This window comes from Engystomops pustulosus, chromosome 9 (genome assembly GCF_040894005.1).
Source record: "Engystomops pustulosus chromosome 9, aEngPut4.maternal, whole genome shotgun sequence".
NCBI lineage: Eukaryota > Metazoa > Chordata > Amphibia > Anura > Leptodactylidae > Engystomops > Engystomops pustulosus.
The window spans coordinates 5,225,222-5,252,702 of record NC_092419.1 but is presented as its reverse complement, the minus strand read 5'-3'; the positions used below and the strand labels follow the sequence as shown (position 1 = coordinate 5,252,702).

At 48.1% G+C, this 27,481-nt stretch overlaps 1 protein-coding gene across 1 annotated transcript; it reads left to right on the top strand.

The window, feature by feature from the left end:
- Nucleotides 1-171: 171 nt before the first annotated feature.
- On the top strand, nucleotides 172-25,803 carry PPP1R14A (protein phosphatase 1 regulatory inhibitor subunit 14A). Its single transcript, XM_072123870.1, has 4 exons — nucleotides 172-799; nucleotides 19,584-19,664; nucleotides 22,629-22,661; nucleotides 25,021-25,803. The coding sequence occupies exons 1-4, from the start codon at nucleotides 608-610 to the stop codon at nucleotides 25,129-25,131; spliced, it is 417 nt and encodes a 138-aa protein (XP_071979971.1). The 5' UTR covers nucleotides 172-607; the 3' UTR covers nucleotides 25,132-25,803.
- Nucleotides 25,804-27,481: the final 1,678 nt, after the last annotated feature.

The following is a 27,481-nucleotide window of genomic DNA, read 5'->3' as shown; positions in this document are numbered from 1 at the left end:
ATTTGTAACTTATTGAATACATTATTTTTATTTAGATTTAATAAGATACATTTTGTGCAATGTAAATGTTCAGATGGCTGCTGTGAAAAGACAGGGAGGGGGAGGTTGATATTGAATGGTCTTTGTACATGGGAGGTCTGTGTCTCATTTGCACATGGGTGAATAGCTGGAAGGCTTGGAGGCACAATGCTGAGAGTTTTACAGGCGCCCCTCCCTCCCTCTCTGGCTGGAGGGATTGGTGCAGGATTGTGCTGTGTCAGTCCAGAGAGGTGCTGCTGGATTGTGCACTGTATCTATAGGAGCAATGCTTGTAGTGGACCCCAAGATCACAACCCCCCAGGACTGAGACTGCAGCCAAGGACACAACGCCTCCTGCCCCATAACCTCTTTGTATGACGCAGGATCCTTTCTGGTGCACGTGGAGACACCAGGTCTAGGAAATATAACCAGAAAAGGCAATTTAGAGGTTAAAACTGAAAGCCATTATAACCTATGTGTGTTACATGTGATCAGATAAGAACATAGGACTGACCAGTATTTTTGGATTTGGTGACACCACCACCGTCCCCAGCCTCTGCTCCCCCACCCGACACCAGGACTTTCAACAATGGCTGCGAATAAGGTTGGAAAAAGACTGATCAATAAAACCCATTCCCCATCCAGGAACAGGGATTCGGGACAAGCCATCCAGAGGAGACAAGCCCGGGTGACAGTCAAGTATGATCGCAAGGAGCTTCAGAAGAGGCTGGATGTGGAGAAGTGGATAGATGAGAGCATGGAGCAGCTGTACCAGGGCAGGGTGAGTGCTAGGGGTGCAGTCATGTAGGGGAAAGGGTGCAGGAGTACAAAATACTGCTCGGAGGTTGGTAAAATCATATATCTAGTGTTATGGCAGAATAATATCTCCTCGGTTTAGTGTGAATTAACTTTTTATCCATTATTTGACGCCTAATCTCATTATATTACGGTTATCATCAACGAGGTACAGAAAAATAAAGCGTTAAAAATCTTTAAGCAAATTTCCCCATAGACAACATACATTGGATTGCATGTGCGTCTGCACGGACCCCCCACGATCAGACATAGGGGATAGACAGGGATAGCATATGATTATATCTATGTACACATATGGATATTACTGTGAAATATTTTCTGTAAATGCACCGATAAATCCTTGACTGCTCTGGATTTGGTCACAGTAAAGATACAGGGATTGTCACAAAATGTTTGTGTACACGTGTATATATGTCTGGGTATCATCAGGCCCAACACAAGGGGGGGTGACTCTATTATCACTGGAGGTGCTAATGACTCGCACCCTAATTGCATGTATTTTACCCAACGTTGTGAAGAGGGAAATGAACATTCTCCTACATTACCTCTGGGTATCGATTTGGCATTATTCTTACTATTTGTATACTATAGGATCGTATAGGTCACTATATGTATAGAGAGAGGTGAAGGAGTTATTATAGATCTTATGATAAGGTTTGTCTATTAAGCACCTACCAGCCCCTAAAAACCCAAACTACAAGAGTTCTGTGATACCAGGTCCCATTATAGCCGGCACAACCACCGCTAAATCCAGCAATGTGAATGTAAATTGACCAATGTAGACAATGAAGTGGCTGCCGCTCTCATCCAATCCCCTCATCTAATATTTAAGGATTGGTCATCAATACTTGGGCTAGTGATGGGAGTGTCAGCCTTCCCCCTCCCTATCTGATATTGATCATCTATCCTGTCGAACCCTTTTAATATTGCCATATACATTAGCTGAAAATGGACAATTTATAACCATTGATAACTCTTAATCCAGGTCATGTGTGCATCCTATAGAAAAAGTAGGCAATTATGTAAATAAGATGCCAAGGACCTATACAGTGTCCCATAAACAGTTCCCAAATTCTATGAAGAACTCATGTAAGGGAGTAGAGGGTCAAAGTGCAGTGATTGATCCCTTTAACATAATATTGCGCAATCGCTGAAGCCTCAGGGCAGGAGGAAATGTCTCCTAAATAGTGGCCCTCGTGACATTGGGAAAGTGGCTGCTCTGTCCCATGAGTCATTGACAACTCCCCTGAAGAAGAAGCAACGGAACAAAAATACCCAACACTCACATGACCCATAACTGCACACTTATCAGATCTGTGCATCTGTGCTGCCATCACGTGACCGGTTGGACAATAAAGGTGGGTTGGATGACGACATTTAAAAATTCCTAAAATATTTTAGGTTTTTTATCATACAATATCACCAATAACTTTCCAAAGATATACTTTTACGTCCAGTCGTTGGCAGGGTGGGGGAGGGGGTTGTAGAGGACACTGGAGCTGACACCTCTACACACACGGATGATGCTGGCCGCATTATACAGCAGACACCCGCTTCCAAGGGTGATGCCACACATGGCGTTTTTGGTCCGTTTTTGGCCGTTTACCATGCATTTGGCTGCTTACAACCTGTTTATCTATTAAGATAATTGGGAAAAACCGACTAAAAACGGACCAAAAACGGACCAAAAACGCCATGTGTGGCATCACCCTAACAGATCTGGCCCTGATTGTGACTATTAACGCCTTGGATGCGGTGGTCGAATCTGGTGCGTCATCAGAAAGTCATAGGAAGTGGCAACTGCAAAAGATCGATGGCTCAAAGACCAATAATCACACGTCTTCTATGACACCCTGAAAAAGGAGGACCCCATTCCTGAGAGATGGTGGGCCAGTTCTGTCCAGTTTGAGTTAATCTGACTTCTAAGATGTATGGTCATCTATGTGACCTTCTATGTGTCAGATCTTGCCCGTCCTCCTCCCCAGACTTGGATTTATACCCATTTTTGGTCTGATTTGAGCTATTTTCAGTAAAGTTCGTCCTGTCATCATGTTCTCAGCTGTAAAGTGTTTGGCACCAGAACCTCCCGGATCCCACTGGGCTAATGACAGCCGTAGTAATTGTACTGACTACTGAGGGAGCTGAGTGCTTTGTGCCAGACGCAGGGGGCCTAGTCAGAAGCTAAATATACTATAAGATCCTATTATGTCGCTTCAGAGCTGCCCTATGTCTGATTATACAGGGGACAACCAATTATAGGGGGGGCGCTCTATAGACCCCAAATAGCACATAAATCTGGAACATTGAATTGTGACCCACCTGGTCCCCAGTGCTGTAACCGGAAGCATCTATATATGTGCTATCTATTATACTGGAGATCATGCTTTCCTATAGAAGACTATGGGGCTCATTTACTAAGGGTCCGAATCGCTCACTTTCGTTGGGTTTTCCGTTTTGCACCGGATTGCCCCGGGATTTTGGCGCACTCGATTCGATTTTGGCGCAATCGCGACGGCTTTCACTTGACAGAAATCGGGGGGCGGATTCGGAAAGACCTCAGAATTTAGAAAATAATTTTTGTCACAAGATCAAGCACTTACATGCACCAGGACAGAGAAGGTGACCTCGGCACAATGACACCTGGTGGATATCGGGTCCACGGACCTTAAATCCCGGAAGACCCGAATCCTAGTCGGAGAACGGGCCGCTGGATCGCGACTGGATCGGGTAAGTAAATGTGCCCCTATATCTGACACTAAAGGCCTATCCTATGGAAAACCGGCCCCACCCCTCCAAACAATAAACCTGACCACAATACATTATCCTCTATATACACAGCAGAGCCATATCTCGCTAATTATTTGAGGCACATTTACTTACCCGGTCCCGTCGTGATCCCGCTGCGCGTTGTCCGACGAGGATTCGGAGCAGCCGCGATTCACTAAGATCCGTGCTCCCCAGTTCCTGCAGGTGTCGCTGCTGCGCCGAGGTCCGCCGGAGTTCACCTGCTCCTTCCCGGTGCATGTAAGTGCTGATCTTGCGACACAATTTGTTTATTAAATTCCGTGGTTTTTCCGAATCCGTTGGGTTGTCCGACGGCCACACCCCCCGATTTCTGTTGCGTGCAAGCCAGCGCCGATGCGCCACAATCCGATCGGGTGTGCGCCAAAGACCCGGGGCAATTCGGCGCAAAACGGAAATATTCTGGAAACCTGACGAAAGTGCGGCGTTCAGACCCTTAGTAAATGAGCCCCAATGTGTCCAGAATATGTTTCATTGACCAAATACGACAGAATATTTCTCCCTTTGTCTTTGCTCGGGTAATATTCCCATTCTCTATATCCGTCTTCCTTCATTACTGGAGACTCTGGAAGGATTAGGACACAGGGTGTGACTCAGGTGTCACATAGATTTGTGGATAGACTTTCAGCAGATGGGATTTTTTTAAAAGGAATCTCTTGTCCAATATTGATCTTGTATGATGGGTGAAGGGCATTGATTACCATATCAGCCCCAGAGGGGGACAGACCTAAAATCCTGGATTGGTGTTGTATATAGACAAGAATGTACATATATTGTATGTACCATATTTTTCGGACTATAAGGCGCACAAAAAAATCCTTTGATTTTCTCAGAAATCAAAGGTGCGCCTTATAGTCCAGTGCGCCTTATATATGAACCGTACTTACAGACAACAGCTGCCTTGTACTGTGCACAGGTCTGCCACCTGCTGGTCATTCATCCTTATAATCCGGTGCGCCTTATAATCCGGTGCGCCTTATATATGAACCGTACTTACAGACAACAGCTGCCTTGCACTGTGCACAGGTCTGCCACCTGCTGGTCATTCTTCCTTATAATCAGGCGCGCCTTATAATCCGGTGTGCCTTATATATGAACCTAGACGTTTTGGCAGGTATTTAATGATGGTGCGCCTTATACTCCGGTGCGCCTTATACTCCGGTACATATGTAAGAAGTAAATCCACTGGGCTTTGGAGTGACATCTATACCATATGTTTCTGTGTACATCACTATGCAGGATTTATATACAGTAAAATATCTTTAAATCCTCTATATTAAATCTTGTCTTTTGAGAGGACCACTCTCCAGGAGACTTTCTCACTATAGTTTTTGGGAGCTCCAGAAATCTTTGGAGGACCCATAAGGTTTCTCTTCCCCCATAAAAATAGACCAATAATTTAAAGGAAATCTACCATCAAAATCAAACCAGGGACATTACTTATAGATCCAGGCACCAGGACTGTGGGAATCTTCTTATATTTGTTATATTTGCTCCTGCACAGTGTAACAGCCTGTGAAGCTACAGAACGGAGGGCTAGGGTAGCGCTAGCTTATTAGCATCATTGTGAAAGTTGATTTTTGTAGGAATGAGGCCATGGATAACAAATATAAGGAGATTATCACAGTCACGGTGCCTGGATCTATGAGTATGGTGGATTCTTAAAGTGGATTTTTTTAAAACCATATATTATAATTAGGGGGCCTTGGAAAGATTTTGTATTGGGGTCTTTAGGAACATCCAGATCCGTGATAATCCCATTAATGTGTCTGGTATTGCAGCTCAGTCCTGAGAATGTGTAACATCATATTCCCCTGTAGTAGTCCTGGGGACCTCGGCAGGGCAGTTGTTCCAGACATCTTGGAGAACTAGGATGTGGATGGAGTCGTGTTCACACCATCCTGTCTCCTTGTGTAATCCCAGATCAGTTCTCTGTAGGGGGTCACATTATCAGGACACATCATGTCAGATAGTTCTTAATGATGTTGTCTTGGATGTTAGGGGTAGTTGTCCTGTGGCAGAATACATGACTTTAATTTTTGAAAACCTTTTACATTGCATATTTCTAAAATACAGTGATTTGCTTGTCGTCTCTGTGGGGTGTAATCTCACTGTCAGAAGACCCTAAGGACAAGTCATTTATAATAATTCTATATTTATATGGCGCACACAGATTCCGCAGCGCTGCACAGAGGTTGTCAGATCAGTGCCTGTCCCCAATGGGGCTCACAATCTAATCAACCTACCAGTATGTTTTGGAGTGTGGGAGGAAACCGGAGGAAACCCACGCAAACATGGAGAGAACATACAAACTCTTTGCAGATGTTGGGACAAGTCGTTCAGCGTCGGCCAGAAAATATCATCATATTCTTATTCAGATCTATTCACCTCCATCGCACAATATTTCTTGTGGTCGGATTATCCGTTCTCACTCCCTTCAAGCTGATGGGTTCCCTGCTCCATCTTCTATTTCTGACTCTCCCAATGACTTGAATGGAGTGACGGTGCGACCACTGTTAGGACAAAGAAAGTGAGTGAGACACAAGTCAATAGACTTACATTCTTATCATGTAATCTGCACCTATAAAGTATTAGAGCGGCACGGTGGCTGGGTGAGTAGCACTTCTGCCTTGCAGCGCTGGGTTCCTGGGTTCTGGTTCCATCCAGGGTCAACATCTGCAAAGAGTTTGTATGTTCTCTCCATGTTTGCTCCGGTTTCCTCCCACACTCCAAAACATACTGGGAGGTTTATTAGATTGTGAGCCCCATGGGGACAGGGACTGATCTGGCAGCTTTGTGCAGCGCTGCGTTATCTGTGTGCGCTATATAAATAAAGGAATCATTATTATTTAAGACATTCCTGGAGAGATTTATCAGAAGTGCCCATGGCAACCAATCAGAGCTCAGCTTTCATTTTCCCACAGCAGTTTACAAAATAAAAGCTGAGCTCTGATTGGTTGCCATGAGCAACTAGACCAGTTTTACCTCAGACACTTCATGATAAATCTCCCCTTCCATTTGTAGGAGAATTTTAGATGGGAAAAACATTTCATCTAGTTACTTTCACAGTCAATGAATAATTTGGATGAAATAATACAGACAATTATCCTCTCAGCAAAGACTTTTCAAGTTTCATGTATGTGATTGGCCCGGCTGGTAGTACATTTTTAGGCCATGGTCTCAGGAACAAGAACATTCTCTGCCGCCATCATTGTCAATATTCTTCTTTATTGCAGACTCCATGATGTGATTTAGTAAAATTCTGCAGTTTTATATCATATTCCCTGCACATTGCCCTGTGGGGGGCGCAGTCCGGGTCCTTCTATATGACATATTCCTGCACATTGCCCTGTGGTGGGCGCAGTCCGGGTCCTTCTATATGACATATTCCTGCACATTGCCCTGTGGTGGGCACAGTCCGGGTCCTTCTATATGACATATTCCTGCACATTGCCCTGTGGTGGGCGCAGTCCGGGTCCTTCTATATGACATATTCCTGCACATTGCCCTGTGGTGGGCGCAGTCCGGGTCCTTCTATATGACATATTCCTGCACATTGCACTGTGGTGGGCACAGTCCGGGTCCTTCTATATGACATATTCTTGCACATTGCCCTGTGGTGGGTGCAGTCCGGGTCCTTCTATATTCCTGCACATTGCCCTGTGGTGGGTGCAGTCCGGGTCCTTCTATATGACATATTCTTGCACATTGCCCTGTGGTGGGCGCAGTCCGGGTCCTTCTATATGACATATTCCTGCACATTGCCCTGTGGTGGGCACAGTCCGGGTCCTTCTATATGACATATTCCTGCACATTGCCCTGTGGTGGGCGCAGTCCGGGTCCTTCTATATGACATATTCCTGCACATTGCCCTGTGGTGGGCGCAGTCCGGGTCCTTCTATATGGCATATTCCTGCACATTGCCCTGTGGTGGGTACAGTCCGGGTCCTTCTATATGGCATATTCCTGCACATTGCCCTGTGGTGAGCACAGTCCGGGTCCCTTCTATATGACATATTCCTGCACATTGCCCTGTGGTGGGCGCAGTCCGGGTCCTTCTATATGACATATTCCTGCACATTGCCCTGTGGTGGGCACAGTCCGGGTCCTTCTATATGGCATATTCCTGCACATTGCCCTGTGGTGGGCGCAGTCCGGGTCCTTCTATATGACATATTCCTGCACATTGCCCTGTGGTGGGCGCAGTCCGGGTCCTTCTATATGACATATTCCTGCACATTGCACTGTGGTGGGCACAGTCCGGGTCCTTCTATATGACATATTCTTGCACATTGCCCTGTGGTGGGCGCAGTCCGGGTCCTTCTATATAACATATTCCTGCACATTGCCCTGTGGTGGGCGCAGTCCGGGTCCTTCTATATGACATATTCTTGCACATTGCCCTGTGGTGGGCGCAGTCCGGGTCCTTCTATATGACATATTCCTGCACATTGCCCTGTGGTGGGCACAGTCCGGGTCCTTCTATATGACATATTCCTGCACATTGCCCTGTGGTGGGCACAGTCCGGGTCCCTTCTATATGACATATTCCTGCACATTGCCCTGTGGTGGGTGCAGTCCGGGTCCTTCTATGTGACATATTCCTGCACATTGCCCTGTGGTGGGCGCAGTCCGGGTCCTTCTATATGGCATATTCCTGCACATTGCCCTGTGGTGGGCACAGTCCGGGTCCTTCTATGTGACATATTCCTGCACATTGCCCTGTGGTGGGCACAGTCCGGGTCCTTCTATGTGACATATTCCTGCACATTGCCCTGTGGTGGGCGCTGTCCGGGTCCTTCTATATGACATATTCCTGCACATTGCCCTGTGGTGGGCGCAGTCCGGGTCCTTCTATATGACATATTCCTGCACATTGCCCTGTGGTGGGCGCAGTCCGGGTCCTTCTATATGACATATTCCTGCACATTGCCCTGTGGTGGGCGCAGTCCGGGTCCTTCTGTATTCCTGCACATTGCCCTGTGGTGGGCGCAGTCCGGGTCCTTCTATATGACATATTCCTGCACATTGCCCTGTGGTGGGCGCAGTCCGGGTCCTTCTATATGACATATTCCTGCACATTGCCCTGTGGTGGGCGCAGTCCGGGTCCTTCTATATGACATATTCCTGCACATTGCCCTGTGGTGGGCGCAGTCCGGGTCCTTCTGTATTCCTGCACATTGCCCTATGGTGGGCGCAGTCCGGGTCCTTCTATATGACATATCCCTGCACATTGCCCTGTGGTGGGCGCAGTCCGGGTCCTTCTATATGACATATTCCTGCACATTGCCCTGTGGTGGGCGCAGTCCGTGTCCTTCTATATGACATATTCCTGCACATTGCCCTGTGGTGGGCACAGTCCGGGTCCTTCTATATGACATATTCCTGCACATTGCCCTGTGGTGGGCGCAGTCCGGGTCCCTTCTATATGACATATTCCTGCACATTGCCCTGTGGTGGGCACAGTCCGGGTCCCTTCTATATGACATATTCCTGCACATTGCCCTGTGGTGGGCGCAGTCCGTGTCCCTTCTATATGACATATTCCCTGCACATTGCCCTGTGGTGGGCGCAGTCCGGGTCCTTCTATATGACATATTCCCTGCACATTGCCCTGTGGTGGGCGCAGTCCGGGTCCTTCTATGTGACATATTCCTGCACATTGCCCTGTGGTGGGCGCAGTCCGGGTCCTTCTATGTGACATATTCCTGCACATTGCCCTGTGGTGGGCACAGTCCGGGTCCTTCTATATGACATATTCCTGCATATTGCCCTGTGGTGGGCGCAGTCCGGGTCCTTCTATATGACATATTCCTGCACATTGCCCTGTGGTGGGCACAGTCCGGGTCCTTCTATATGACATATTCCTGCACATTGCCCTGTGGTGGGCGCAGTCCGGGTCCTTCTATATGACATGTTCCTGCACATTGCCCTGTGGTGGGCGCAGTCCGGGTCCTTCTGTATTCCTGCACATTGCCCTGTGGTGGGCGCAGTCCGGGTCCTTCTATATGACATATCCCTGCACATTGCCCTGTGGTGGGCGCAGTCCGGGTCCTTCTATATGACATATTCCTGCACATTGCCCTGTGGTGGGCGCAGTCCGGGTCCTTCTATATGACATATTCCTGCACATTGCCCTGTGGTGGGCGCAGTCCGGGTCCTTCTATATGACATATTCCTGCACATTGCCCTGTGGTGGGCGCAGTCCGGGTCCCTTCTATGTGACATATTCCTGCACATTGCCCTGTGGTGGGCGCAGTCCGGGTCCTTCTATATGACATATTCCTGCACATTGCCATTGTGGTGGGCGCAGTCCGGGTCCTTCTATATGACATATTCCTGCACATTGCCCTGTGGTGGGCGCAGTCCGGTCCCTTCTATATGACATATTTCTGCACATTGCCCTGTGGTGGGCACAGTCCGGGTCCTTCTATATGACATATTCCTGCACATTGCCCTGTGGTGGGCGCAGTCCGGGTCCTTCTATATGACATATTCCTGCACATTGCCCTGTGGTGGGCACAGTCCTGGTCCTTCTATATAACATATTCCTGCACATTGCCCTGTGGTGGGCACAGTCCGGGTCCCTTCTATATGACATATTCCTACACATTGCCCTGTGGTGGGCGCAGTCCGGGTCCTTCTATATGACATATTCCTGCACATTGCCCTGTGGTGGGCGCAGTCCGGGTCCTTCTATATGACATATCCCTGCACATTGCCCTGTGGTGGGCACAGTCCGGGTCCCTTCTATATGACATATTCCTGCACATTGCCCTGTGGTGGGCACAGTCCGGGTCCTTCTATATGACATATTCCTGCACATTGCCCTGTGGTGGGCGCAGTCCGGGTCCTTCTATATGACATATTCCTGCACATTGCCCTGTGGTGGGCGCAGTCCGGGTCCTTCTATATGACATATTCCTGCACATTGCCCTGTGGTGGGCACAGTCCGGGTCCTTCTATATGACATATTCCTGCACATTGCCCTGTGGTGGGCGCAGTCCGGGTCCTTCTATATAACATATCCCTGCACATTGCCCTGTGGTGGGCGCAGTCCGGGTCCTTCTATATGACATATTCCTGCACATTGCCCTGTGGTGGGCACAGTCCTGGTCCTTCTATATAACATATTCCTGCACATTGCCCTGTGGTGGGCACAGTCCGGGTCCCTTCTATATGACATATTCCTACACATTGCCCTGTGGTGGGCGCAGTCCGGGTCCTTCTATATGACATATTCCTGCACATTGCCCTGTGGTGGGCGCAGTCCGGGTCCTTCTATATGACATATCCCTGCACATTGCCCTGTGGTGGGCACAGTCCGGGTCCCTTCTATATGACATATTCCTGCACATTGCCCTGTGGTGGGCGCAGTCCGGGTCCTTCTGTATTCCTGCACATTGCCCTGTGGTGGGCGCAGTCCGGGTCCTTCTATATGACATATTCCTGCACATTGCCCTGTGGTGGGCGCAGTCCGGATCCCTTCTATATGACATATTCCTGCACATTGCCCTGTGGTGGGCGCAGTCCGTGTCCCTTCTATATTCCTGCACATTGCCCTGTGGTGGGCGCAGTCCGGGTCCTTCTATATTCCTGCACATTGCCCTGTGGTGGGCACAGTCCGGGTCCCTTCTATATGACATATTCCCTGCACATTGCCCTGTGGTGGGCGCAGTCCGGGTCCTTCTATATGACATATTCCTGCACATTGCCCTGTGGTGGGCGCAGAGCTGCTCCTTCTATATGACATATTCCTGCACATTGCCCTGTGGTGGGTACAGTCCGGGTCCTTCTATATGACATATTCCTGCACATTGCCCTGTGGTGGGTACAGTCCGTGTCCCTTCTATATGACATATTCCTGCACATTGCCCTGTGGTGGGCACAGTCCGGGTCCTTCTATATGACATATTCCTGCACATTGCCCTGTGGTGGGCGCAGTCCGGGTCCTTCTATATGACATATTCCTGCACATTGCCCTGTGGTGGGCGCAGTCCGGGTCCTTCTATATGACATATTCCTGCACATTGCCCTGTGGTGGGCGCAGTCCGGGTCCTTCTATATAACATATCCCTGCACATTGCCCTGTGGTGGGCGCAGTCCGGGTCCTTCTATATGACATATTCCTGCACATTGCCCTGTGGTGGGCACAGTCCTGGTCCTTCTATATAACATATTCCTGCACATTGCCCTGTGGTGGGCACAGTCCGGGTCCTTCTATATGACATATTCCTGCACATTGCCCTGTGGTGGGCACAGTCCGGGTCCTTCTATATGACATATTCCTGCACATTGCCCTGTGGTGGGCGCAGTCCGGGTCCTTCTATATAACATATCCCTGCACATTGCCCTGTGGTGGGCGCAGTCCGGGTCCTTCTATATGACATATTCCTGCACATTGCCCTGTGGTGGGCACAGTCCTGGTCCTTCTATATAACATATTCCTGCACATTGCCCTGTGGTGGGCACAGTCCGGGTCCCTTCTATATGACATATTCCTACACATTGCCCTGTGGTGGGCGCAGTCCGGGTCCTTCTATATGACATATTCCTGCACATTGCCCTGTGGTGGGCGCAGTCCGGGTCCTTCTATATGACATATCCCTGCACATTGCCCTGTGGTGGGCACAGTCCGGGTCCCTTCTATATGACATATTCCTGCACATTGCCCTGTGGTGGGCGCAGTCCGGGTCCTTCTGTATTCCTGCACATTGCCCTGTGGTGGGCGCAGTCCGGGTCCTTCTATATGACATATTCCTGCACATTGCCCTGTGGTGGGCGCAGTCCGGATCCCTTCTATATGACATATTCCTGCACATTGCCCTGTGGTGGGCGCAGTCCGTGTCCCTTCTATATTCCTGCACATTGCCCTGTGGTGGGCGCAGTCCGGGTCCTTCTATATTCCTGCACATTGCCCTGTGGTGGGCACAGTCCGGGTCCCTTCTATATGACATATTCCCTGCACATTGCCCTGTGGTGGGCGCAGTCCGGGTCCTTCTATATGACATATTCCTGCACATTGCCCTGTGGTGGGCGCAGAGCTGCTCCTTCTATATGACATATTCCTGCACATTGCCCTGTGGTGGGTACAGTCCGGGTCCTTCTATATGACATATTCCTGCACATTGCCCTGTGGTGGGTACAGTCCGTGTCCCTTCTATATGACATATTCCTGCACATTGCCCTGTGGTGGGCACAGTCCGGGTCCTTCTATATGACATATTCCTGCACATTGCCCTGTGGTGGGCGCAGTCCGGGTCCTTCTATATGACATATTCCTGCACATTGCCCTGTGGTGGGCGCAGTCCGGGTCCTTCTATATGACATATTCCCTGCACATTGCCCTGTGGTGGGCGCAGTCCGGGTCCTTCTATATGACATATTCCTGCACATTGCCCTGTGGTGGGTGCAGTCCGGGTCCTTCTATATGACATATTCCTGCACATTGCCCTGTGGTGGGCGCAGAGCTGCTCCTTCTATATGACATATTCCTACACATTGCCCTGTGGTGGGCGCAGTCCGTGTCCCTTCTATTTGACATATTCCTGCACATTGCCCTGTGGTGGGCGCAGTCCGGGTCCTTCTATATGACATATTCCTGCACATTGCCCTGTGGTGGGCGCAGTCCGGGTCCTTCTATATGACATATCCCTGCACATTGCCCTGTGGTGGGCACAGTCCGGGTCCCTTCTATATGACATATTCCTGCACATTGCCCTGTGGTGGGCACAGTCCGGGTCCTTCTATATGACATATTCCCTGCACATTGCCCTGTGGTGGGCACAGTCCGGGTCCCTTCTATATGACATATTCCCTGCACATTGCCCTGTGGTGGGCACAGTCCTGGTCCTTCTATATAACATATCCCTGCACATTGCCCTGTGGTGGGCGCAGTCCGGGTCCTTCTATATGACATATTCCTGCACATTGCCCTGTGGTGGGCGCAGTCCGGGTCCTTCTATATGACATATTCCTGCACATTGCCCTGTGGTGGGTGCAGTCCGGATCCCTTCTATATGACATATTCCTGCACATTGCCCTGTGGTGGGCGCAGTCCGGGTCCTTCTATATTCCTGCACATTGCCCTGTGGTGGGCGCAGTCCGGGTCCTTCTATATTCCTGCACATTGCACTGTGGTGGGCACAGTCCGGGTCCCTTCTATATGACATATTCCCTGCACATTGCCCTGTGGTGGGCACAGTCCGGGTCCTTCTATATGACATATTCCTGCACATTGCCCTGTGGTGGGCGCAGTCCGGGTCCTTCTATATGACATATTCCTGCACATTGCCCTGTGGTGGGCGCAGTCCGGGTCCTTCTATATGACATATTCCTGCACATTGCCCTGTGGTGGGCGCAGTCCGGGTCCTTCTATATGACATATTCCTGCACATTGCCCTGTGGTGGGCGCAGTCCGGGTCCTTCTATATGACATATTCCTGCACATTGTCCTGTGGTGGGCGCAGTCCGGGTCCTTCTATATAACATATTCCTGCACATTGCCCTGTGGTGGGCGCAGTCCGGGTCCTTCTATATTCCTGCACATTGCCCTGTGGTGGGCGCAGTCCGGGTCCTTCTATATTCCTGCACATTGCACTGTGGTGGGCACAGTCCGGGTCCCTTCTATATGACATATTCCCTGCACATTGCCCTGTGGTGGGCGCAGTCCGGGTCCTTCTATATGACATATTCCTGCACATTGCCCTGTGGTGGGCGCAGAGCTGCTCCTTCTATATGACATATTCCTGCACATTGTCCTGTGGTGGGCGCAGTCCGGGTCCTTCTATATAACATATCCCTGCACATTGCCCTGTGGTGGGAACAGTCCGGGTCCTTCTATATGACATATTCCTGCACATTGCCCTGTGGTGGGCGCAGTCCGGGTCCTTCTATATGACATATTCCTGCACATTGCCCTGTGGTGGGCGCAGTCCGGGTCCTTCTATATGACATATTCCTGCACATTGCCCTGTGGTGGGCGCAGTCCGGGTCCTTCTATATGACATATTCCTGCACATTGCCCTGTGGTGGGCGCAGTCCGGGTCCTTCTATATGACATATTCCTGCACATTGCCCTGTGGTGGGCGCAGTCCGGGTCCCTTCTATATGACATATTCCCTGCACATTGCCCTGTGGTGGGCGCAGTCCAGGTCCTTCTATATGACATATTCCTGCACATTGCCCTGTGGTGGGCACAGTCCGGGTCCTTCTATATGACATATCCCTGCACATTGCCCTGTGGTGGGCACAGTCCGGGTCCTTCTATATGACATATTCCTGCACATTGCCCTGTGGTGGGCGCAGAGCTGCTCCTTCTATATGACATATTCCTGCACATTGCCCTGTGGTGGGTGCAGTCCGGGTCCTTCTATATGACATATTCCTGCACATTGCCCTGTGGTGGGCGCAGTCCGGGTCCTTCTATGTGACATATTCCTGCACATTGCCCTGTGGTGGGCGCAGTCCGGGTCCTTCTATATAACATATTCCTGCACATTGCCCTGTGGTGGGCACAGTCCGGGTCCTTCTATGTGACATATTCCTGCACATTGCCCTGTGGTGGGCGCAGTCCGGGTCCTTCTATGTGACATATTCCTGCACATTGCCCTGTGGTGGGCGCAGTCCGGGTCCTTCTATATAACATATTCCTGCACATTGCCCTGTGGTGGGCGCAGTCCGGGTCCTTCTATGTGACATATTCCTGCACATTGCCCTGTGGTGGGCGCAGTCCGGGTCCTTCTATATGACATATTCCTGCACATTGCCCTGTGGTGGGCGCAGTCCGGGTCCTTCTATATGACATATTCCTGCACATTGCCCTGTGGTGGGCACAGTCCGGGTCCTTCTATATGACATATTCCTGCACATTGCCCTGTGGTGGGCGCAGTCCGGGTCCCTTCTATATGACATATTCCTGCACATTGCCCTGTGGTGGGTGCAGTCCGGGTCCTTCTATATGACATATTCCTGCACATTGCCCTGTGGTGGGTGCAGTCCGGGTCCTTCTATATGACATATTCTTGCACATTGCCCTGTGGTGGGCGCAGTCCGGGTCCTTCTATATGACATATTCCTGCACATTGTCCTGTGGTGGGCGCAGTCCGGGTCCTTCTATATGACATATTCCTGCACATTGCCCTGTGGTGGGCGCAGTCCGGGTCCTTCTATATGACATATTCCTGCACATTGCCCTGTGGTGGGCGCAGTCCGGGTCCCTTCTATATGACATATTCCTGCACATTGCCCTGTGGTGGGCGCAGTCCGGGTCCTTCTATATGACATATTCCTGCACATTGCCCTGTGGTGGGCACAGTCCGGGTCCTTCTATATGACATATTCCTGCACATTGCCCTGTGGTGGGCGCAGTCCGGTCCCTTCTATGTGACATATTCCTGCACATTGCCCTGTGGTGGGCGCAGTCCGGGTCCTTCTATATGACATATTCCTGCACATTGCCCTGTGGTGGGTACAGTCCGGGTCCTTCTATATGACATATTCCTGCACATTGCCCTGTGGTGGGCGCAGTCCGGGTCCTTCTATATGACATATTCCTGCACATTGCCCTGTGGTGGGCGCAGTCCGGGTCCTTCTATATGACATATTCCTGCACATTGCCCTGTGGTGGGCGCAGTCCGGGTCCTTCTATATGACATATTCCTGCACATTGCCCTGTGGTGGGCGCAGTCCGGGTCCTTCTATATGACATATTCCTGCACATTGCCCTGTGGTGGGCGCGGAGCTGCCTCTTCTATATTTTTGCACGTACATTATATGAATAATTCATGGCGCCCCCAGCACTCAGCGGCTTCTCCGGGACGTCTATCATTCATCTTCCTGTGAGCTTGGATGGACATTCTGTGTTTGTGACATTAATCAGTGTCCCTGGAGGAGAACAACCCCCCCTCTAAAAGTGTCACCTCCGTCCTCCGGGGGCCTCGTCTCATTATCTAATAATTGGGCAGCTGCGTCCATCTCTGTTATCTGTGGTGGGACACAGTGACCCGTGCAGGGTGGTTACAGATTATAGATGTTTACCCTGAGTCCGGCCTTTTTACCTCTTGTATAATGTGTATCTTTACCTTATGTTTATGACATGATATAGAGGATAGACGTCAGCGGTGATGAGGATTCAGTCTTTATATGCAGTGATGGATGATTGGATGTGGAACTATCAGATTTCTGTTGTTTTGGTTTTTGTAAAATGTGTTTTGTTACATAAAGAAGGAAGGGAACCCGTCAGGGGGTTTTCTCCACCTTATACCGGACCAGGCGGGTGCAGCAGCAGGTAGTGACCTTTACTATGGGGAATCTCTGAAAGCTTTCCCTCATGTAATATTTGTCACGCTGACAATTTCAAGGGTGTTTCCATCTAGACTGTTTATCATGCATAAAAGACAAAACCCCTTCAGTGCTGGACCTATTTTTAATTCTCCGCCTGACTATGATTAAGATTGTGCAGACAGGGCCACATCTGTCACATTAAGGAAAGTGAAATCACAAGCTCTAAAAGACCTGTCCCTAAAATGTTTATTATTTTCTGACCCTATTTGTATTTTCTTTCAAATGACTCGGATAAATCCTTTAAGGATCTTAAAGGGACGGGGCCACCAGATTTTACACCACTAAACAAAGGAAACCCTCAGGCAGGAAATGAAATGTCATTTCTATCATTCCCACATTTATGTTCAAATTCACCCTTGTAGCTATAAATCGTTAGATATAAAAATACATATGCAAATGAGCTCAGAGGAGTAACTTTTAGAGTCACTTCAGATGCCCCCATCTTGGGCTCTATATTCTGGTATCATATAAATGGTAATGGTATCATTGGAAATGCGAGTTGCAGACAAGTATCCAATTCCTACCAATGGATCATCCGTTCTTTAGCTCAGAGGTGGGAATTGAAAGATGGGACTTCTTATCTTAAAAATGATACCAGAAGCTCCTATGTCCTATAGACCCTGAGATAGGGGCATCTAAAGTGATTCTCCCTCTTCAGCCTCCAAAAGTGACTCCTCTTAAGCAAAAAGTGAATTTTATACATTCAAATGAGCAAGATTGCACATATAAGAGGGAATTCTGGAAAGGATCATGTCATCCCTTCCCGAGGGGCCCGGTAATTTAGTGTAAAAGTCCCTTTTTAACCTGTTATAGTCTGTTGGGCTTCATTGTCTTATTGATCCAGGGACTGACTGATATATGACGGGGTCTGTAATTGTCTGCAGTTTATAACCATATTTTATGGGTTACTTGTGTTGTGCACAGATGTATCCGGGGTCAGGACTGCATCAAACCTCCATTACAATATAGTCCATGTCGGCTGAGATCTGTCTCTATAGTCACATAGAACGGCTTTGTATTTATACGGTAAACTAAATATATTCCCAATAATTTCAGGGTTTTGTAAGGGATCTACGGCCGATCCTCAGTGTGGGGGAGATTTATCATTGGGCCGGCTCCTTCGGACACTTCTATGTCTGTCTTTGGAGCGTCACTGTCCGCCACTGGCTGTGACCCTTTAATAAATGTTCTTATGCTCTATTTATCATTGGTTTCCAGGGCTTTTTGTGGCATAAAAAAGTCTCAAAGTCGTCAAATTCAGGGTTTTTGATACTTTTTGCTGCTAAAAAGTCTCTCAGGACTACATACACCTCTTCATTAATCCGGCCTAAACATAGAACTACTGCTAGTGCTACATCGGGCAAAGCCAGATTCATGACCTGAGACTTTTGCAAAAACTTTCACACTTACTCCAGTCCCTGCTGGTCTATGAGCTGAGACTTTTTATGCATTTTGAGACTTGAGACCATAAGAACATTTAATTCACTTTAATGAATCTGATGGGTAGCGGAGCTCCAAAAATAGACATAGAACTGACCCAAGGAGCCGGTCTAATGATAAATAACCCCCTATATGTCTGTCCTATCCTCAGAGGTTGGACCTCCATTAAGTATATACTCAAATGTGTCGTTACTGGAAAAACCCCCTTTTCTTGAAAAACGCTGGGGGGGGGGGGCAAGTCAGAGGATGGGGAAAAAAGAAAGTGTACCGATCCTGCCCCGACCCCTACATCACTCCTGTAGTCATAGGCCAAAAAGAGTTTCCTGAGCCCATGGGATGTCACGTCCTGTGATCCAGGCTCTGAAGACCACAACAACCAGAGAGACATGGGGACACAGGATAAGTGCAGCTTCTTATTTTCCGACCCGAACCCCCAGAATTTCTGTGACATCCCTGTGAAGGGGTTTTCCCACCAATGACTCTTTGTAGCATGTACTTGCTGGAGGTCCAACCTCTGCGATCATGAAGGACATGCAAGTTCTCCAAAGTGCCTGGTCAGCGCTTCATTCATATCTATGGAACTTGTTGTGGGTCCTTGTTCTTGTGATCATTCATATGGATCAGAACTACCCTTTTCTCCATTTTGACACTCACATTAGACAGTATTGATTTTCCCAAACCTTGACAATCGCCATGGCCTCTTATGGCACGTAAATATTTCTTTTGGTTTTCCTTCTGGAGGAGAGAGAATTTTTTTCCTGCACCATGGACTCTCTATGATGATCTCCACAAGGAAAACTTTTTCATACTTACGTGTAATATTGTACTAAAGTAAGATGTGGCCGTTGCCTCTCGCTATACGCGTCTTTCTCTTCCCATGATGTCATTTTCAGAATGAGCAGAGCCTCCGCTTCATGTCTCCGGGGTGATAATCCTGAGCTCAGTCTCCGCTCCATCCAGGAACACGACCATTCAGTAATTATTGAGTAATTACCCTATTAGGCGTCTTAGTGGCCCCTTTGAGAACCAGCAGCGATCCTGGAGACACAAAGCGCATAAACCTCCCATTTACTCCATAGTCTCCTCCATTCTCTATAAGGTCCTGGATAGAAGCCATATCACAGCTTTTGCCTTTAACCCCCCGATTTTTCTCCAACTTGTAGGAAATGGACATGCCCGACGAGGTGAATATCGATGATCTCCTGGACCTGGACACAGACGAGGAGAGAAGAAGCAGCTTGCGGGTGAGAAAATGTGCAGGGAAATATAGTGCAGGGTCCATATATACATGTGCCATAGGGGCCCCTATGACTACTAATTGCCCCACACCCAGTGATGAGTCTTTACCCGAGGGACCTGGAGACTTTACGAGGCCCCATGATAAGACTCCTAATCTATTATAGTAAAGTATTACAATGTAATGTATAATCCAAACCCTATAGATCTATAGATATTTACCTACATGTCATCTGGATCCCTCTAGACTTTCTACTGTAATTATACTGATGACCTTTCCAGGATGGGTAATCAGTATTAGATCAGTATATTCACAATGTACCACCATGCAGATGTAATGCAGTATATAGTTTGTGTGATCGGCAGGGAAGAACATAAACTCTCTGCTGCCTGAGGCGACGTATAACATGGCCCCCCCTCCGCCCCATCCTGTAGTAATATATCAGGTTTTGTGTTTTTATAGCGGTGTCTCTGATGCTGACATCAGGTATGAAGAATAACTATTTTAGTGGCAGGACCTGCTTTGTGCATCTGATGCTACCGCCAATTTCCCTGCAAGTGGTGCCGCCTGAGGCAAGAGACTCAGCTCCCCTCGTGGCTGGTGCACCCCTAGTCAGACCCACTAGGGAATAAAGGAAATCTTCCATCAAAATCAAGCATGATAAATCAGAGACACTTGGGCACTGTGACTTTTTATATTTGTTATCCATATCCATCGATATCCTTCCTTCTAAAATCAACTTTTATAAATTTGCTAATGAGCCTATAGGGCTCCTGGGGGTGTAACCAGAGCTCCTTTTCACTGTCTCTTCCTCCCTCCTGCTCTCTCAGCACTTCCCTCCTCCCTTTACCGGCTGTAATGTCACACAGTAGGAGGGGGAGAGGTGCTGATGCACAGTGTAACAGCCTTTGAAGCTACATCATGGAAGGGCACTGACAGAGCACTTCAGACTCGATGACATAATTGGTATTGGAAGCAAGGAGTCCATTGATCCCATGTATAAGAAAATGACCACACTCACGGTGCTAGGATGACCTAATGGGAAAAGCCGTCCAAATCGCTTGGGGGGGGGCGGGGAGGGGGGGGGGGCTTTGGCAAAAAAATGCAAAAACCAAAAAAGGGCATTAGTCCCATGGGGTTCATGAAAATCAGTAAATTGTTAACCTCTTTTTATCCAGCTCTGTCTGTATAGGATATTATCTATTAAAGAGAAATTCAGAAACTATCCAGCGCCTTATAAATGTCTATAATCTTCAGTGTCCATATATCACTGAGGCGCTTGGCCTGGTATATACAATGAGGACATCGGATCCTGCAGGACTCCATTAAACCTTCAGATTATATTAATATACATTATGTTCTTGGCACTTGCACAATTGGAGATCTTATATTTAGCTCATTGTAATTATAATGTGACAAGCGGCAAATACGACAGATTCCGCCTCATTGCCGGGAGGATAATATACAGAGCGAGGCAAAATCCTTGTACTCCACAAACTACGTATCTGATACCCCAGAAAGTAATGGGTGGAGGGGGTCTATCTTTGAGGTTATGTCTAGACCGTGGACACCACATTGGAAGCCGCCATAGAGGATCATGGGAAGGTGGTCATGTAGGAAATCAAAGATGATCCGAAATTGATTCACATAGAAGCGATGGAACGGTTTGTGGCCTCGTATGTCCATTCGTCTTCATCTCTTAGAAGTTTGAAGTGGTGGAGAGTTCTCTGCTGAAAACCTCTTAAAAGGGAGTCCACTCCCCCCCCCCACCCATGAGATAATATCCACGAGCTAATGGCTTCTATAGGAAGGAAAAATCTGGTCAACTAACAAAAGGAAAACAAGGAAGAATATTTCCCAAATACTCCATGGTGCAGCGTTATAGAAAAGGGGCAAACTGGGCATCTGCCTAGGGCCATCATCCGTAGACGTCTCCAAGAGGACCTGCCAAACCCATTGGCCAGTCACTTGTACGACCATTCATATAACGGAGACCCCTACGAAGACCCCACTACTTCCACCCAAATCCAACTCTTTGCATCATCTGAGAGCACCACGTGCCGCTATACGGTTTCCATCGCAATCGGTGCCATTGGTTTAGGCATCTTCTGTGCTTATTACTTTCTCTATGGCAGGTGGGTGGTCCTGGTCTGAAGCTGGGGGAGTAGGTTGCCTTCTAATGATTACTCAGGAATGATGAAGTCTGGATGATGACTGTATCAGAACCGGTGGAGTGACATACGTCAAAGGATGCAAAGAGTCGGAGTCACTGGTGGTGATGAATGGTCCTCTTGGAGACATCTAGCGATGTTGGCCCTAGGCAGATGCCCAGTTTTCCCCTTTTTTTAACGCTGTATCCTGGAGTATTTGGGAAATATTTTCTTTGTTTCCCTTCAGTTAGTTGACCAGATTTTTCCTTTCTATAGAAGTCATTAGTTTTGCTTGTGTATGTTATCTCATGGGTGAGGGGGGGGGGGGGAGCAGATTGACGTTTAGGGGTTTCCAGCAGAGAACTCTCCACCACTTCAAACTTGTGAGAGATTCAGATGAAGTCACAACTGATAAAATTAATCTATGTTTGTCTGTGTTGCTGGGACTTCCAGTGATTGAGTCACATCTTTGATGTGGTCTACAATGAATACTTTCCCACATGGAGCAGATAAGTGGGAAGAGGGGGGACGGAATGGGGGGATGGGGGGCGGCACATAACAGAGACCTAGGACGGGTCTAGTGGCTTTCACTTCTACTCCAGTGATCTCTTTGTAAAGCAGATTATGCATCACATTAACAGCTTTGAATTTCTTTCAAAAACACTTAATTTCCATATCATGTGGTCAAATATTTTTTAGAAAAACCTCCTGCAGCTGCCTATGGGATGGACATCACAGAGAAAATCTTTATCTAATCTTCTGCCAAGGCTTTGAGTCCACTGTTACTGATAGCTTTATGTCTTTTTTCTGTTTGTTCCTAGGTCATCCTCGGTTCTTGTACTAACAGCGCAGAGGTTAGTATTGTAGTCGGTGGAATTTACTGTATTGTTGTTTTGATGGTTGTTTTGCCATTTTACAAGTCTTTACTTACCACCACGGATGTAGCTATGAAGGTAGATCCGGAGGTAGGTTCCTCTCACGTAGAGCAGTATAGACCTTTTTCAGGGCTAATTCTTTCATGGCCCAGAACTTTTATAGATTTTAATTCCACCAATATGCAAATTTTGTAAAGAGGCTACTGGGGCGTGGAGTAGGCGGAGCTGAGGCTATACGGTGCGGCTACTCCACGCCCCAGTAGCCTCTTGCGTTCAGCCTACCAATGCATCTTCAGTGCGCAGCTACGAGGACCTGCGTGCCCTCGTCTGCGAAGCTGGGTTCTGCACATGCGCAGTAGCTCTGGCTTCAGAGCCGAGACTGCGGAGCGGTGGTCTGCGTTCTGCGCATCCGCAGAACCCAGCTTTGCAGACAAATGCACGCAGCTCCTTCTAGTTTCGCGCTGTCAATGGAGCTTGGAGCTCCGAAGGCTCATCTACATAATTTTTCTGCTGAAGTGGGCACACACCGGTATGTCAGTGTACTTGGTTTACAATCCTTCATCCTGGTGGTAGATTTCCTTTAAATCTGGAGGTGTCATTTATAATAAATCCAGTGTATGTTTGGATGTGGGCGGATTGTTCGGGCTGAGTATGTGCTCGGATTATCGTCTTGATGGTTTAGCGTTTGCCTGTGAGATGTGTCTGCTCCGTGTTATATGTCTGAGCCGTTTCCTCCGCCTGGTAATGATAAATCGACTCCTTGTACCCAGAACATAAACTTTTTCCTGTTAAGGGTGTGATTGTAAGTGCAGAACATCACGACGTGACCCTGTCAGCAGAATCTGGGCTTTTAGAGGAAACCACGGTGAGGGCGAAGAGTCTTATTCCTGTTACAACCTCTGTGGTCCTGTCATTCAACAGAACTGTGTATCGTTTGACATTCAGCTACTTAAAGGGATATTGTCATTTAATTGAATGCATCTCCCTTGTAAATATATTTCTTCAATTGGATGTTATTAAAAAAATGTACCCGTGGGAAGATAATGGGGGTCATTTACTAAGGGCCCGATCCGCATTTTCCCGACGCGTTACCCGAATATTTCCGATTTGCGCCGATTGTACTTGAATTGCCCCAGGATTTTGGTGCACGCGATCGGATTGTGGTGCATCGGGGCCGGCATGCGCGCGACGGAAATCGGGGGGCGTGGCCGAACGAAAACCCGACGTTTTCGGAAAAACCGCTGCATTTAAAAACGGAAAATGTGTCACGAAGCTTGCGCTTACCTTCACTCAGCCGGCCTCGGTGAACTCCAGCGCGTTCCGATGCTTTTCAGCGCAGCAGCGCCACCTGGTGGACGGCGCAGGAACTACCTTAATAAATCCCGGCCGGACCCGAATCCAGCGCAGAGAACGCGCCGCTGGATCGCGAATGGGCCGGGTAAGTAAATCTGCCCCAATGTCCCATAAATGTTGTCATGTTGTTCATTAACAATTGTTGTCCTTGGATATGACCACCCCTTCACCCTGGCCACACATGAGCTATTGAGGCACCCAACTACCTGGATTCAGCGATCATTACCAAAGGACATGCAGTTACTCCCGGCCATTTCATGTGCAAAAACTATTTGTTACTCTGGCAACGGTGGTCGTATCCAGGGACAGCTGTCCTCCATTTTTAAGGGACCACATGACTACATTTATGGGAAATTATCTTCAGACAGGCAATTTTTTTTGAATAAGATCCAATTGAAGACATTTATCTATATGGCGATATGTAAATTTTTTTAAGTGGCTACTGGGGCGTGGAGTAGCCGGACATGAGGCAACACGTTGCGGCTACTCCATGCCCCAGTAGCCTCTTTTCTCCTCCTACCATTGCATCTTCAGCACGCAGCTCCTCGTAGCTGCACGCCCGCGTCTGAGACCCCGGCATCTGCAGCGCTCTGCGCATGCGCACAACACCGGGTATTCAGACGAGGGCGTGCAACTACGAGGAGCTGCGTGCTGAAGATGCAATGGTAGGAGGAGAAAAGAGGCTACTGGGGCGTGGAGTAGCCGCAACGTGTTGCCTCATGTCCGGCTACTCCACGCCCCAGTAGCCGCTTAAAAAAATTTACATATTAAAGTTTTCTAAAAGATAGCGGGGGCGTAAGGATTAGCTCTACAAAGGGCTCTCCTCACATCCCATTCATCCACCTACCACCTGCTCTACCTCCATAGGTACAATCGTGGGGGTAGGTTCCCTTTAAATCTTTGCAATGACCATATTAATAGGTTCCTCTTCAATCTGACGCCTCGAATTACTTCAATATTTTCTGAACATCGTCCTGTTTTCCAGGCATTTATCGGAGATCTGCTGGTCAAGCTAAAGGGCCTTCAGAAACAGACGCTTCTAAGGAAGAACGGCCTGGAGATCAGCAACGAGGAGCAGATCCGAGAACACGCGTGACCAAGCCGGAGGTGAGGAGTAGAGGTCAAGCACAAGACAACCCTACAAGTTCAAGATGGATTGATGGATGAGAAGAGCAAATGACACTGAACGTGATGACCCGGAGGTGATAGGACCACATGGGATCATCTTCCAGGTCTGACGCCTGACAAACAAAGGCACAACGTCACCTTCTACATTCTCCATTGTACAATGCGATGGCTCCTCAAGACTCCTGAACATGCAGGGAGACGGCTCACATCTGTATGAAGTATATCATGTGCACACAACATTGAATTATAAAGTGTTACCTTTATTCATAGACTCTACAAGAACATAACCTGGCCCATAGCTTTGTAAGAACAAACTTAGCCAAAGTCCGTAGTCCAGAGCTTCTGTATGAGGAGTTTTATGTCATTATGGGACTTGGAAACCTAATTTTGTGAGTTCATGAAGCTTCTGGGTGGAGACCGAGCAGCTGTGACTCACAGTCCCCTCCCCTTCCATCCAGCTTTCTAGAAAGACGGAATTCAGCTGCAGGAACGAGGGAGGATAATAAGAGCCAAAGTTAGTGGAGAAAAATGAGCTTTTCTCTGATATCACACAGTTTGTTTGTATTTACCTGGACCATTGATTTAGGCAAAGTTTGTTAAAGGGAACCTGTCACCAGGGACCTCATTATCACTAATGACATGTTGCAGAAGCTTATTACGTCTGCAGTGCACATCTGCCTCTCTGCCTTTCCTAAGCATTTGCATTACAATATAATTGTGTGTTATAACTTACCTTGCACCCTAACAAAATTCTGGGGAAGTCCCAGGGGTTGGGCTTTGGTTTGGATGCATTTAAAAAAAACATGTGACTTGTCTGAGCTGCAGGCTGCCTCCATCTTTGTGCTCCTTTCTTCTCCCTCCCCCACTGATGTCAGGCTGACCAGGCTGTGACCTCTGAGAAGGAGCAGGAGGAGGAGCTGTGCAGGAGCACAAAGGTGGGGGCAAGCTCTGAGGAGTGAGCAGCACAGACAAGTCACATGTTGTTTTTTGAACTGCATCCAAACCAAAGGCCAACCCCTGGGACTACCCTAGGATTTTGTCAGGGTGGAAGGTAAGTTATAAAACCAATTATATTGTAATGCAAATGCTTATAAAAGGCAGAGAGGCAGATGTGCACTGCAGGTGTCATGGGCTTCTGTCACCTGTCTATAGTGAAAATGAGGTCCCTGGTGACAGGTTCCCTTTAAAAGTTAGGGACCATTTAACACTTCACAAAGCTCAAGGCAGAATTCATGAAGCGACGTCACTTCTTGGTAGTTCCTCGCACATAAACATTGGCAGGGAATCGAATATTTTATTTCATTGTTGGTAAAATGTTCTGGTCCATGTTGGACAGATGGCCAGGTCATCTCGGGACACGTTCACACTTTCAGATTTTCAGATGCGGCTTTTGATGTCCAAACCAGGAGTGGAGTGAAAAAAGAGGAGGAGCCGCTTCTCTCAATGATAAGTTCTCACCCATCATGATCCACACCTTCATTTGGCTTCAAAAACTGCATCTGAAAAACTGAACATGTTAAAGCACCCTCATGTTTTTCTGGTCAGGTGACCTATCTTGGCCAGTCAGACAGGTGAGGGATACTATTTGTATACAATGTGCCCCACTGTTGCCATTCTTGTTTGAAATTTCGCCTTAAATGGGTATTTTAAGAATTCTCAAGATTACGCAACATCCTTAAAAGATTCCCTTCCAGATATTGTGCTGGATTTGTATTTGTATAATCCGGTGGAGCTTTCATGATCTACAAGACATTCCCAAAACTGACCTCCTCAATGAGATATATTCCTGGCAAAAATGGAAAAAACATCTCTGCCGAAGGACCTCCTATTCCAGACTAGTCCCCGGAGCTTCCAGTTATTCCATTATGTACATGACCACTCAGCTACTTACCGGCCTCAGTGGTTGGCATGTGACCGATGAGGCCAGTGATTGGCCACATGAGCAATGGAGATGTAGTAACCACTTCTGGTCCCACATGGAATGGAAAGTCCTGATTACCAATTATCCGACGGTAAAACATAACGACCTTTAGCCTTTTTTGGAGAGGGGCCAAATTCGAGGACTATTGGAAGTCCCCTGTTGAGCACATGTTCCATAAGCACATACACATAACACATGGCCGATCCTAATATTGGTGGGTCTGACCAATTTTTCTACCATGTATATTGCTCAGGCTACTTATATCTAAGGCTCCATTCACACTGCATTTGTTGGCTCCCTTGGAAGTATCGATGCTCTACAAATGTATCTATCTAGATGTTGTGGAACACCTCATAAAAGCACAGTCAACTAAAAACTAAAAAAAATAAGGTGGCCA

What these genes read in the sequence shown, in the direction of transcription:
- PPP1R14A (XM_072123870.1), top strand. Translation starts at nt 608, where the DNA reads ATGGCTGCGAATAAGGTTGGAAAAAGACTGATCAATAAAACCCATTCC. An exon ending in AGCAGCTGTACCAGGGCAGG is followed by an intron (nt 800 to 19,583) that starts GTGAGTGCTAGG and finishes TCCAACTTGTAG; the next exon opens with GAAATGGACATGCCCGACGA. An exon ending in AGAGAAGAAGCAGCTTGCGG is followed by an intron (nt 19,665 to 22,628) that starts GTGAGAAAATGT and finishes GTTTGTTCCTAG; the next exon opens with GTCATCCTCGGTTCTTGTAC.